The sequence below is a fragment of the Saccharomyces kudriavzevii genome, assembly GCF_947243775.1.
Source record: "Saccharomyces kudriavzevii IFO 1802 strain IFO1802 genome assembly, chromosome: 13".
Taxonomy (NCBI): Eukaryota; Fungi; Ascomycota; class Saccharomycetes; order Saccharomycetales; family Saccharomycetaceae; genus Saccharomyces; species Saccharomyces kudriavzevii.
The window spans coordinates 730,099-743,138 of NC_079284.1; the positions used below are offsets into that span (position 1 = coordinate 730,099).

Consider the following 13,040-nt stretch of genomic DNA (forward strand, 5'->3'; position numbering starts at 1 on the left):
TTTCAAGTAGTTATGACTTCAACGCAATCACCGTGACACACTCTCTCTCTATTACACTAAATTTCTTTTTCGTAATCTGAGCCACGCCCGAAAAAAAAACAATGTAATCTGCGTTAAGTGAAACGAAGGCTTCAGACCAAAAATAGAATGTGAATATATATGGAGTATCGAAAACCCCCCCAAAGAGCGGTATTCTACAAGCATCTAAATAAGCAACGGACTCTGTATTTTGTTTTTGACTTCGTCTTAACTTTCTTCCATTCAATTTTTTGTCTTACATACAGGAAAAACTAATAAGAACGAAATCATACCAAGAACAAAGATATGATCGTCGATAGTAGCATGAGGATGATCCCATTTATATGCTTTACGTTTCTGTCATTTGTCGGGATCAGCCATGCCATGGATTTGGACACAACAAGCAAAACGTCAATCTGTGATGCGACAGCCTTAATACAAGATGGTATGCTGGATTACTATGACGGTACGAGATATGGTGGTGCGGTAGGTATGTTCCAATCACCCTATTATTGGTGGCATGCAGGTGAAGCATTTGGCGGCATGTTGGAGAATTGGTTTCTTTGTGAGAATGAAACCTATCAAGAATTACTATATGACGCGCTGCTGGCACAAACTGGCTCTAATTACGATTATATCCCGGCCAATCAAACGATGGTTGAAGGTAATGATGACCAGGGTATTTGGGGAATTACCGTTATGGGCGCCGTGGAGAGAAATTTCACGGACCCCGATGAGGGCAAACCAGGTTGGTTGGCAATGGTGCAAGCCGTTTTCAATACCATGTATTCAAGATGGGATTCAGAGCATTGTGGTGGTGGGCTAAGATGGCAAATCTTCACTTGGAATAGTGGATATAACTATAAGAATACAGTTTCCAATGCATGTTTGTTCCAAATTGCTGCAAGATTGGGGAGGTATACTGGTAACAGCACATACTTAGACGTTGCTGAGCAGGTATTCGACTGGCTAGTAGATGTTGGATATGTAGTTCTTAACGATACTGCGAATGTTTTTGATGGTGCGGAAATCGACACAAATTGTACCGATATTACAAAAATTGAATGGACCTATAATCACGGTATCGTGCTTGGTGGTCTTGCGTATATGTACAACGCCACCAATGGGACAAGTGAATGGGAGACTCGTTTAACACAGATTTTGAATGGTGCTAAGGCATATTTTTTCAAGGATACTATTATGTATGAAAGCGCTTGTCAAGATTACAGCACTTGTAACACGGATCAAAGAACGTTCAAAAGTATATTTTCGCGTATGCTTGGCCTCACAAGCGTTATGGCTCCATTTACTAGTGACACAATCGATGATTTGATAAAGACAAGTGCTGAAGCTGCTGCCAAATCGTGTAATGGTGGTACAGATGGGCATACATGCGGTTTGGATTGGGGAAAGCAAACACATGATGGTTATTATGGGTTAGGTGAACAAATGAGTGCTCTAGAAGTTATTCAAAATCTTCTAATTCATGATAGACCAGCACCATATAAGGAAAGTAATGGTGGTACATCGAAAGGTGACGCAAACGCTGGTATGAATTCATCGACCACTAATGTGCTACAAAATAACCTAAACATCACAAAGGGTGGTCGTGCTGGTGCTGCTATTATCACAGCAATTATATTAAGTGTGCTAATTGGTGGCGCTGTGTGGATGTTGTTTTGATATGCGACAAAAAGGCCACAAACACAAAAATTATTGTATTCTATTTAGGTTTATTGTTATTCTTTCAGCTCAACATGTTTATGTCTTACATAAATACTTCTTAATATCCGTTATACTGCTGTGGCAATATGATTGTTGATGAAAAGTCATTTGTGGAAACAAAAAGAAAAACACTCACGATGGGGGTCGAACCCATAATCTTCTGATTAGAAGTCAGACGCGTTGCCATTACGCCACGCAAGCTAATTTTATGTAAACTTTGGTCTAACAAAGTATATTAGTCAAACATTACTCAAATTGAGGAAAATTTAACATGCCCGTCACCTCAGATGTCATCGTTTATTGTTGATAATTGGTAGTATTAATTAAGAATAGAAGCAGAACTCTTTCTTATACTATATAAGAGAGGTATATAAAACACACGCTGATTGGACAAATTAAATGTGTTCACTATAACAATAACCTTGGAAATTCACTATAAGTTCAATGCAACGACTCATATCATTTTGTTGGAACAAGTAGGTTCATCATTATTCACATGAGTAAACATCATTACTATCTGAGGTATTCAGATTGTATTCTAAGGTGGTACTTCGTATATGCTACACAGATGTCGTATCTTTAGTAGAATGAAGGGATGCTAAACGAGCTGTTCGAAGAGTGGGCTTAACTGAAAACAAAGATCCATTAATTGAACATCAACTTGGAATTTATATATAAATGATATGAGTCGTTACATTGAACTTATAGTAAATTCCCTAGTTTATTTTTATGTTGAACATACTTAATATGTCCAATCGGCGTGTGTTTTATATACCTCTCTTATATAAAGTATAAGAAAGATTTCTGCTTTTATTCTTAATTAATACTACTAATTATCAACACATTTATATATGAATTCCAAGTTCAACTAATGGATCTTTGGCTCCGAGTGCACTCACCATAGAATGTCATTTCAAAATTTTTCCTCCTGAAACAAAGACTATTAATGTGAATAATGATGAACCCACTTTCAACAGTTATAAAAAATGGAACCCCAACAATTGGTTGACAGAGTTTTGCTGGTAAATAATTATTTTTTGAGAACAGAAACATAAAAGTTGTATCCAAATTCTAACTGCCCCGTGGTGTTCATTTTCAAGTAATATTTTAAGTGAGTTGTCTGCTTTCGAATCTAAAATAATACATACTCTAATATTTAATACATGGATTATGAAGTTCATATTTGTAATACTAATATGGCTGAAGGAAATCAATGCAATTTGGATTTTTTTTTTTCAAGAAGCCTTTCAGTTTGTATCGGAAATTTTTCTTTTCTTATTCTTTTGTGACGGATCCTTTAGGACTGATTCACTTCTAGGTATTGCAGCTCTTTGTTTGGCAAAAAAATCCAACATTTTTTTGTCACGCAGAGCACTCTCTGCAGCTCTAATACCTGCAATTTTGATGTTTCTACCTACACCAGTCCCTAAAATGGTACCATCACCAACTCTGCACTCAACTATGGAATTTGGATCAACTGAAGTTGGTTTTTTTACAGTGACATAATGTAGACGTAATGATGCGTAACCAATTAAAGAGTATAACTGCCTTTTAGCATTCATGTCAAGCTTGTCCGTCTTCTCCAAGGCAATTTGACTATGAGTAGCCTCTTCAATCACAGGTTTGGCCAATTTTCTTAACCATTTCCTTATTTTGGGCAAGTTGTTTCTCGGGTCATCTTCCATCAAACCGCCAATGTACGCTTCAAATACATCTGCGTATAGCTTTAGTTTACCGTTTTGAAAATTAGAATTCTCATCCTTCAAATCAAAATTTGTCTTAAGTCTCTCATGGAAGTGATACATTATTGACCATTGCTTGATCTGTTCGTTACTTACCAAATTCATTCTTAATGTTGATAACTGACCCTCACTGTAGTCTGGGAACTTGTTATAAATAATTAACGTCATAACAGAATTTAAGATCGAATCACCCAAGAATTCTAGCCTTTCATTATGCGCATTGATCATTTCTGATCCAGACAAATATACCTTATCTTTTATGGTAGATTTGTGAATGAATACTCTGGCTCTAATCGCTAAGTCGTGAATCTCTGGCAATTTGGGAGGCCATTTTGTTGTCTTGGTGGGATCTCCCGCCTTTGTTGGGTCGTAGCTGTCTTCTCCTTCATCTTCTTCTTCTACATCTTCTTTCTCATTCAAAGTTTCGTATACGTTTACGTCAATCTTTTCTTTTTTTTCTCTTTTAATGTGCTCTAACTTTTCTAGCTTTTCTATATCACATTCATCAATTTCTTGCAAGATTGGTTGCTTTTGGTCGTTATCGAAGTCATTTTCATAATCACTTATTTCCTTTAGAATTGGACATTTTTCAAGATCATGCAATGTTTTCAACTCAGCAGCCAATTTCAACTGGTAACGTGATAGAGAAGGAAGTATCTGAACCGGGACTTCGCCTTGATTGTTTACGGCTTCATTATAAGCCACTAAATTCGGGGAGAGTTCAATTATTTTGTTGTAAGACTCGACCAATTTAGTTACAGCATGTTCTAATTGAATTACTTCGAGATAGTCGTAATCTGTCTTCTTAGATGTGTGTTCAGAAGGGTTTTTGGTACTGCTGCTCTCCCGTTGTTGTGAACTATCGCCATTTCCCACCCTATTTTCATTTTCATTTTGAGTTTTCTTTTTGCCTTTTACCTTTCCTGCCATCGTTTGAGGGATATTTCTCTTATTCTATATGTACATCTACTTACCTCATTCCGATCAAGCAGTTCTCTTCGCTTGTGGAATACTATAACGATGAGATAAAGCTTGCGATGAGCTCTTGAAAAATTTCAGTATTTTTTTAGGGCCGCATACGTCAAGAGAAAAAAAATTTCGTACATCAGAAATGACAGCGTACGTGAAATCTGTGATAAGAAAGTGCCAATGGAATATTTAATATTTATTTCAACACAGTATATAATTGTTTTTCGGATTGATCTTCATTTTTCTCGACTTTTTCTTCCAAACTAATATCTTTAGATGTGTCCATCTGAACGTAGTGCAATTTATGATCAGTCTCTTTATTAAAGCTCTCGGCCTGACCTCCATTTTCCGTATCTACTTGTATATCCTTCTTTGCACCTTCGAACGAAGGAGTTTCAAACGAAATTAAAGCGCCAAAATAATTTCTAGCTTGCTTTCTGGGTTTTGACTGACTGTGTGGAATTATTTTCCCGTAAACCTCACCTTTCAAATTCGTTATGTCCCAATTCAAACCAGCAATTTTCAAGTCGGTGTATCCAGTGGGTAGCCCAATGTCTTTCATCCTCATACACCATGGTGGTAACTGCCCTTCTTGCAGGTTCATAATGGTGCGAAGTTCCTGGCTAATTTTCCCCGGCCTGTTACGGTCGACCATTCTTTTCCAATTTGCTTCCTCGAAAAGATTTCTGTTTTCGTAATAGACGTCACCGAAGGACAACAAATGGTCTGGCTTCCAGTTAGCTCCTATTTTGAAAAATACATCGTGTAATTTTTTGTAGTCCAAATCGAGAGTGCCCATTTTCGGCTGCACTCTCGCTCTTGACACCTCCTTCAGCGATTTTTCATCTTGAGCATCCGGTACATCTTGCGGAAGCGTTGATCTCATTTGTTCTATATCTGTCTTTTTGATGATGTCAGGAAGTTCAAAAGGCCTTTTACCCAATAAGGAACGACCCGATAAATACTCCTTCTTAGATTGCCAGTGGTTGGGCACGGGAATCACATTTTTGGTACACTTTATCGAGGCTAGCAAAAATGGATAGTGTGCATCACAGTCGTACCATTCTATAATTTGAGGATACGGTACCTGGCTTTTCAACTGCGAAAGCGACGGCTTTTCCATTTTCCTCCGTTTTCTCACCGAAAAATGCTCCTCATCACCTTCTAGAGGTGAATCCTCCACTTCATCCTTGACACTTTGATTTATCTCCCTCCCGAGAGTATTTCCTTCCGCAGCAATGACTCTGTTTTCTCTATGTTCTTTTGTTTCCTTTGACGCAGCGTCATTCTCCTGCGCTTGAAACCGTTGCAAGACATCCTTGAAGTCCTTTTCTAACTTCTCATTCACAAGTGCATTTCCTCTCCTCTTATTGGTGGCCGACTCAGCACCGTTCTTGTCATGTTCGAGCTTTCTTGCGTCAATCATGGCGGCGATTTCAGCCTTGCTACTTATCACAGACGCATCCTTATTTTGCTTGGTCGTGGAACGTTTCCTAGATTTGGTTCTGGCCATGTTACCACTATCCTGTGTGATCTGTTATCCTAAACTCTACAAAGAAGCCCTGCTACAAGTTTACTACTTAAGTAACTTCACCGCACTTAATGTCCTTTGACATTACCAGATTCCTATTGGAAAATAGGGCTTCCATACTTACGTGAATGCCCTTTATTCTAGAGAATAATTTAAGTATTGCCCTACATTATTAATTATCTAACCTAGCTGGTTTTACAATTAAACCTAAGACCTGCTCGGGTCGGAAAATTCCGCTGCAAAAAGGCGAAGATCATGACTTTTCCACTCAGAAGACAGAGAATCACAACTGATAAAGATCATGCAGAAAAAACGATGATTGGCTAAATGCTCAGGGCAACAAACACGAACTCTTCTTTGTACTTACGCTTTAGCTTTATTCATCCATTGTATGAAAAATTGTGACAAGATATCGCACTTGGAAAAAAAGAAAACGCATTAATCTCTTGCATGGATCGGAATTTTGTAATATTTATATATCTCGAGGACATACGGATACTTGAAAAAAACAGGTAGATCGTTCTTCAGCTACTTAGCGTTTAAATTTTGCAGAAGTCCGAGATTATTCATCACCAAATTATCGTTTCAACCCGTTTACGATATATATTTTACGTTCATTGAATAATAACAGCATTGATTCAGTCTTTTATATAAGTCTTTCGTACAGTTACAGGTAGGAAAAAACACAATTTCATTACTACTATGTCATCTACTACTACCACAGCAAACGTAATAGAGAAGAAACCGGTCTCATTTTCTAATATCCTACTAGGTGCCTGTTTAAACTTGTCAGAGGTGACTACGTTGGGGCAGCCGTTGGAGGTTGTTAAGACCACCATGGCCGCAAACAGAAACTTGACGTTTTTAGAATCTGTCAAGCACGTTTGGTCAAGAGGGGGTATCTTGGGTTACTATCAAGGTTTGATTCCATGGGCATGGATCGAAGCTTCCACTAAAGGTGCAGTGCTGTTGTTCGTTTCGGCAGAGTCCGAATACCATTTTAAAAGTATGGGGCTAAATAACTTTGCATCGGGTATATTAGGTGGTGTCACAGGTGGTGTCACTCAAGCTTACTTGACTATGGGGTTTTGTACTTGCATGAAGACTGTGGAAATTACAAGACATAAATCTGCCTCTGCAGGCGGTATTCCACAGTCTTCTTGGAGTGTGTTCAAGAGTATTTACAAAAAGGAAGGTATCAGAGGTATTAATAAAGGTGTTAATGCTGTAGCCATCAGACAAATGACCAATTGGGGGTCTCGTTTTGGTTTATCCAGATTAGTGGAAGATGGTATCAGGAAAGTCACCGGAAAAACCAATAAGGATGACAAGTTGAACCCACTTGAAAAAATTGGTGCTAGTGCTTTAGGTGGTGGTCTGAGTGCTTGGAATCAACCAATCGAAGTCATCAGAGTGGAAATGCAATCTAAGAAGGAAGATCCAAACAGACCAAAGAATTTGACCGTCGGAAAAACATTCAGATACATTTATCAATCGAATGGTTTGAAAGGTCTTTACCGTGGTGTTACCCCAAGAATTGGTTTAGGTATCTGGCAAACCGTCTTCATGGTTGGTTTTGGTGATATGGCAAAGGAATTCGTCGCTAGAATGACTGGTGAGACCCCAGTTGCCAAACATTAGAGCGTGTGTTGTAATTTACGTTATTTTTTTTATTTACCTACTTACATCAGTCGTCTCTTGAAATTTTTCGCCATTTTTTTTACCAAGTGATTCCTATTTCTCTCATATCCATTATCATCGTATCGCGGTCTCCAACTATTTTCTTTTGCAAGTATTTTTTATAGATTTTTCATAAGATAAGGAACCACACTTAGTTATATTCTGGTCCTTCATGAAGTGTTGAAAATTACTAAATTCTACAGAATTGATAATACATAAAAATAAACTATTAAAAGTATTAGAAAAATATTTTATAACTCAAAATTTAAATATGCACAGTTCAGTAGAAAGTGGAAGGTCTCTTGTAAGAGAAGGTCTTGGTGGATTTTTGGACTCTGTGAGGCAATGGGAATTTCAAGTCCTTGGTCAAAAATTGCTTAACGTATTGTCTTTTAACGTCAGCAGTCTTTTCAATTTCAGCAACCTTCAAGATGTGAATAGATCTAAATCTGGCTCTGTGTCTGGCAGCCATGTCTTGGTATAAGGTTTCGACGGCAGCAACTCTGGAAACATCTCTGATTTCCTTGTACATGTTGTGGGTACCAGATCTGGAATCGTATCTAACCCAGACACCGAAGTTCTTGACTTTGGTTGGGTGAGATTCGTTGATTTGGTTGATGGAAACAACTTCACCTGAAGCCTTCTTAACCTTGTGCAATTTCTGCAAGAAATACCAGTAACGAGACTTGGCAATAACTTCGTTTGAAGCAAAGATTCTCATTCTGAACAATTTTGGTTCTGGAACGGCTTCAGTTGGCAAACGACGGCCAATAACTTGGTATTCATTAAAGTGAGCCACTAATAATATAACACAAATTTTTTTTATAAAAAAAATCATGAATTTTTGAATGTTAGTAAAAAGTCCATGTCTCCCATTTTTGGAAATGGATGCCCTTATGGAAGAGTGTTGCGTCATCTGCAGAACAAGTACAGTGCATTTTCCACTTTGATCATTTTCGAAATTCATGCATTCAAACTCAAACGCTTTGGCATCGTCACCGAGGCAATATCGAAAAACCTACTATGATTCTGTTTCTCGGAAGAGATATGGTTCTCATTATTCTCATTTGAAACACTTATTGTTTTTATCATCCTTTCACTGGCAACAAAATGGCGATTATCTTTTTTTTGGAGTACCACTTGCACCAATTCTGGCTTTAACGAAATTACTCTCATAGTGATAGCAAAGTTCTGGTCACTGCTGACTTAAATCATATCATAATTGTCTCAAATCTCGTCCTTCGAAATACTGACAGTACTCTTCCATTCTAATGGCATAGGCTGGTGTTTTTACTCACTTTTTCCGCACTGTTTTTCCTTAAAAGACTTGGTGAACTGTGAAATGTGTGCTGAAATTGGTCAAATTCTTGAGCCTCCCAATCTTTAAAATGAAATTTGGCGATACCTTGCCACGATGCGCAAGGGACCAACCTGGTGGTGCCCAGCTCAGAGCAAGGCTAGTCGCCCCCAGATTGGAAGTGGAAATTGTCTCAATGGGCTTGGTGAGCCACCATAAGGTTCAGAGAGAAATGCTGGCTGGGAGCAACCTTGTCAGCCCGTGGAACTCCGGTAGGCCGAGCCCATTTTGTTTTTTTCTAGATGGATCCAGACAAAAGAAACAACTTGAAAAACAAAGCAGTATGGACGGACAAAGAAAATTTTCTTGAGGTACGGGGGCTCATTGTGTTTGGGTTTATAGTCTCACTAAGTGGAAGGATAAAAATGTTTCGATATATTTCTGTTTAACACCCTGATGATTCATCATAGCCAGAGGAAAATAAGAAAACCATCATTTTAACGCGGTTCTTGCGATGAAAAAACTATTTTCTCATATCTTTAAGAATAAATAATGTAAATAGTATATAGTTTATGTTCTCCGTCAAGCATTAGAATATAAATGCTTCGATGCCTTCCGTTATTATGTATCTTTATTATAGGCAGTTGGAAGTATTACAGTTTACAGCATCGTCTACAATACAGTTGGATGACGCTGTAGTAGCACCATATGCGGTAGGTGAACGCTTTTTTTTATCGAGCTCAGAATTTCCACTGTTCTCAAAGGCTTCCTGGGATGAAGATGGCGAACCACCAGCAATGATGGAGAATCTTCTACGAATATCCTCATTGACATCTCCAGAAACGAATTCAGGCTGAACAGTAGCAGAATGGATACCGTGCAGATGGAAGATTTTTCTTATCAATTTGGCAGAACTGATGAATTTGTCAGGTGCACAGTCTATTTGAACATGGATAGATGCAATGTATATGGACTCAGTCAAATTCCAGACGTGGAAGTCATGGACTGCAATCACACCAGGCACCGCCAAAATCTCTCTTTGAATTTGGTCAGCAGAAATTGTAGATGGAGTGGCTTGTAGTAAAATCCTTGAAGCTCTACGCGATAAGGGTAAAGCAGAAGAAAAAATAATAATAGTAATTATCATAGAGACAATTGGATCCGAGTAAAATCTCCAAGAGTACTCAGTCTTCCAAATAAACAAAGCAGCTGCAATGACCCCGATATTACCCAAAGCATCGCCCATTACATGTAAGAAGACACCGTGCATGTTCAATGAACGGTGGCCGGCCTTCTTTGATTCATCGTCATGTCCATGATCATTGTGGCCCAGTAAGGATTGGCTTTCGTTGGATAGTCTGTTTACTACCGTTTGTGGAAGGACCTCTCCCAGCCGTTCAGAAGGACCAGGGCTTGAGATAGCATCCTCATCGATGATTAGATTATCGTTTGGAAGGGATGCATGGGAATGGGAATGAGTTGCATTAGATTCTATGTCCAAATCGGCATGTCCGCTTTCTACGGAGCCATGAGAGTGAGAGTGCAAACTGTCGTTACCGTGATCGTGGAACAAAAATAGGCCCAGAATATTAGAAATTAGACCGGCTATACCAACATACAAAACCAACCTCGGGTTTTGAATTTCTTGAGGTTCGATCAACCTTTGTAGAGCTTCAATCATAATGGAAAAACACAAGGCAATAAGGAAAACAGCATTAATTAAGGCACCCAAAATTTCAGCTCTCTTCCATCCGTAAGTGTATTTGGCATCCGGACCCCTGTTTTTGGCCACATCCACCGCCCAAAGCGCCACTAAAAGAGAGATGATATCATTCAGCATGTGGAACGAATCAGCAATCAAGGCCAATGAATGTGACATATAACCTATGGTTATTTCCAATAAAAAGAAGATTGTGTCTAAAGTTAGAAGAGAAATGATTCTCAATTCTTTACCGGTGATCATGACTTTGCTGGTTCCTTGGTACGCTTGATAATGATCGATAAAGAAAAATTCTGCGCCAAGCTTTTTTATAGAATATGGATACTATTTGGTTAAATGGAACCTTTAATAAACAGCGATGATTTTGCAGCGAATGGTTTCATGCGATGCAACACTGTACTTCTGTTTCTTCACCTTCAGGGCCAACAGCAAGAGGGGGGTGTAGTACTTTTCCAAAACGAATGCCGCAAACTTTTTTCTTAGAAAAAGCGGTCGTTTTAGGGTGTATGGGCTCATGCCAAGAAAACGTAATAGAGTTTTGACTTCTTTAAGGTTGAGAAGGAAAAAATAGTGCAATACATGATCTCCGTTGAAATCTCAAAATTCTTATTAGTGGCCGCAGGGGAAGAGAAATGCACTGCTTATGGAAGAGGTGGAGGTTGAAATGTGTGCTCTGGGAAAGTAGGCTGTGTAAAAAACGGGTCATTGAACCGAGGCCTGGCTGAACCGCGCCATACGTCTGTGTCCCGGATAAAAAAGGTGTGCTGCCGCGTAGACCATCAAGAGTCCAGAACTTAACACAAAAGTTTATCTGCTGGGACCTGCACCGAACTGCAAGCTATTCGACCGAGTTAAGTTTCTTTTTATATGGCAAATACCTCAAGCAATATTTTTTCTTTTTTGGACATGTTGACGTGACAGCCCTCGTGTAGCAGTCAGTCTTACTTTCTTTTTTAAATGGAACTGCTTATTAACGGGTCCGCCAACAGAACCTTCTCTTTATTTCTTTTTTTCTTTCTTTTTATTTGTTTCTTTTTCCTCTTCCATCTTGCTCAAGTGCTGGACTCGATGTCATAGGTAGTTTAACGGTTAATGGAAGAGCGGGCTCTGTATTTCTTTTTCGTTAGTTGCATCTATTTTTCATCTATAAAAATGGAGGTTATTTCATCTTTTCTCTCTCATGTATCAATGTTATAAATGACACTTCTACTAATTGTGCATCAAGATAGTACAAACATCATTGAACATTTTAACCAAGAATAAACACAATGGTACTCTGCAAATTACTGTCACCATGTTCGTCATTGTTAATTTTGAGCGTCGGTGTGTTCACGGCGACGGCGGCGCCATCGCCCGGCATCCAAATGACGGAAAATACAAATGAAAATCACCACGAGCACATCAAGCGTGGAGGAACATGTAAGTTCCCAAACTACGATGGGATGGTTGCAGTGCAGGAAGACGGGGACAATGCCGGGTGGGCTATGAGCCCTGATCAAGAATGTTCCTATGGTTCGTGGTGCCCCTACGCGTGCAAACCGGGCCAATTAATGGGACAATGGGACCCTTCGGCCACTACGTACTCTTACCCAAAGTGTCAGAACGGTGGGTTGTACTGCGACTCCAACGGTAATTTACAGAAGCCAAACAGTGATAAAGATTACTGCTACGAGGGGAAGGGCACTGTAGTCGCCAAAAACAATGCCAACAGCGGAGACGTTGCATTTTGCCAAACCGTGCTTCCGGGAAACGAAGCCATGTTGATTCCAACTTTGGTTGGTTCCGGTTCCAAGCAAACAATAGCCGTACCTGGTACAGACTACTGGGCCTCCACGGCGTCGCATTACTACATCAATGCGCCCGGTGTAAGCGTGAAGGATGCGTGCCAATGGGGCAGCACCGCTAACCCATATGGGAACTGGGCCCCATACGTAGCGGGTTCGAACATGGATGACAACGAAAACACTTTTGTCAAGATCGGTTGGAACCCGGTCTACCTGGAATCTTCATGTCCTTTCAAGAACGTGAAGCCCTCTTTCGGTATCAGGATTACGTGTGACGACGAATCACAGTGTGAAGGTCTGCCATGCTCCATCGACCCAAGCTCCAACGAAGTCAACGAAGTGACAAGTGCTGGCGGCGGTTCCACCGGGGCTGGTGGTGGGAACTTCTGTGTTGTCACCGTCAGAGACGGCGGCAAGGCTAACATCGAAGTATTTGATACTTCCTCTTCTTCTAAAAGCAAGAGAGAAGTGAACTCGCCAGACAGTCTCACCACAACAATCACTGAGACCGTTTATGAGACTGTTACTGTAACTGCAAAGGATTAGTATGAAATCCTTTTTTTTCTATTTTTCA

At 39.6% G+C, this 13,040-nt stretch overlaps 8 protein-coding genes and 1 non-coding gene across 9 annotated transcripts; 4 read left to right on the forward strand and 5 right to left on the reverse strand.

Annotated features, from left to right (window-relative positions):
* Positions 1–324: 324 nt before the first annotated feature.
* Positions 325–1,701, forward strand: DFG5 (putative mannan endo-1,6-alpha-mannosidase; the record flags this gene model as incomplete). Its single annotated transcript, XM_056230484.1, has 1 exon — positions 325–1,701. One exon carries the CDS (start codon positions 325–327, stop codon positions 1,699–1,701), a length of 1,377 nt encoding a protein of 458 aa, XP_056084398.1.
* A 171-nt stretch (positions 1,702–1,872) lies between these two features.
* Skdi_13.trna18R lies at positions 1,873–1,944 on the reverse strand. The gene has a single exon. It is a non-coding gene; the product is annotated as a tRNA-Arg (tRNA).
* A 1,046-nt stretch (positions 1,945–2,990) lies between these two features.
* On the reverse strand, positions 2,991–4,415 carry RNT1 (ribonuclease III; the record flags this gene model as incomplete). Its single annotated transcript, XM_056230485.1, has 1 exon — positions 2,991–4,415. One exon carries the CDS (start codon positions 4,413–4,415, stop codon positions 2,991–2,993), a length of 1,425 nt encoding a protein of 474 aa, XP_056084399.1.
* A 235-nt stretch (positions 4,416–4,650) lies between these two features.
* On the reverse strand, positions 4,651–5,967 carry CUS1 (U2 snRNP complex subunit CUS1; the record flags this gene model as incomplete). Its single annotated transcript, XM_056230486.1, has 1 exon — positions 4,651–5,967. One exon carries the CDS (start codon positions 5,965–5,967, stop codon positions 4,651–4,653), a length of 1,317 nt encoding a protein of 438 aa, XP_056084400.1.
* A 720-nt stretch (positions 5,968–6,687) lies between these two features.
* Positions 6,688–7,626, forward strand: YHM2 (Yhm2p; the record flags this gene model as incomplete). Its single annotated transcript, XM_056230487.1, has 1 exon — positions 6,688–7,626. One exon carries the CDS (start codon positions 6,688–6,690, stop codon positions 7,624–7,626), a length of 939 nt encoding a protein of 312 aa, XP_056084401.1.
* Positions 7,627–7,945: 319 nt separating this feature from the next.
* On the reverse strand, positions 7,946–8,503 carry RPL20A (60S ribosomal protein eL20; the record flags this gene model as incomplete). The annotated part of the gene is made up of 1 exon (XM_056230488.1): positions 7,946–8,503. The coding sequence occupies one exon, from the start codon at positions 8,501–8,503 to the stop codon at positions 7,946–7,948; it is 558 nt and encodes a 185-aa protein (XP_056084402.1).
* A 550-nt stretch (positions 8,504–9,053) lies between these two features.
* On the forward strand, positions 9,054–9,332 carry SKDI13G3730 (uncharacterized protein; the record flags this gene model as incomplete). The annotated part of the gene is made up of 1 exon (XM_056230489.1): positions 9,054–9,332. The coding sequence occupies one exon, from the start codon at positions 9,054–9,056 to the stop codon at positions 9,330–9,332; it is 279 nt and encodes a 92-aa protein (XP_056084403.1).
* A 264-nt stretch (positions 9,333–9,596) lies between these two features.
* On the reverse strand, positions 9,597–10,925 carry ZRC1 (Zn(2+) transporter ZRC1; the record flags this gene model as incomplete). Its single annotated transcript, XM_056230490.1, has 1 exon — positions 9,597–10,925. One exon carries the CDS (start codon positions 10,923–10,925, stop codon positions 9,597–9,599), a length of 1,329 nt encoding a protein of 442 aa, XP_056084404.1.
* A 1,025-nt stretch (positions 10,926–11,950) lies between these two features.
* Positions 11,951–13,012, forward strand: SKDI13G3750 (uncharacterized protein; the record flags this gene model as incomplete). Its single annotated transcript, XM_056230491.1, has 1 exon — positions 11,951–13,012. The coding sequence occupies one exon, from the start codon at positions 11,951–11,953 to the stop codon at positions 13,010–13,012; it is 1,062 nt and encodes a 353-aa protein (XP_056084405.1).
* Positions 13,013–13,040: the final 28 nt, after the last annotated feature.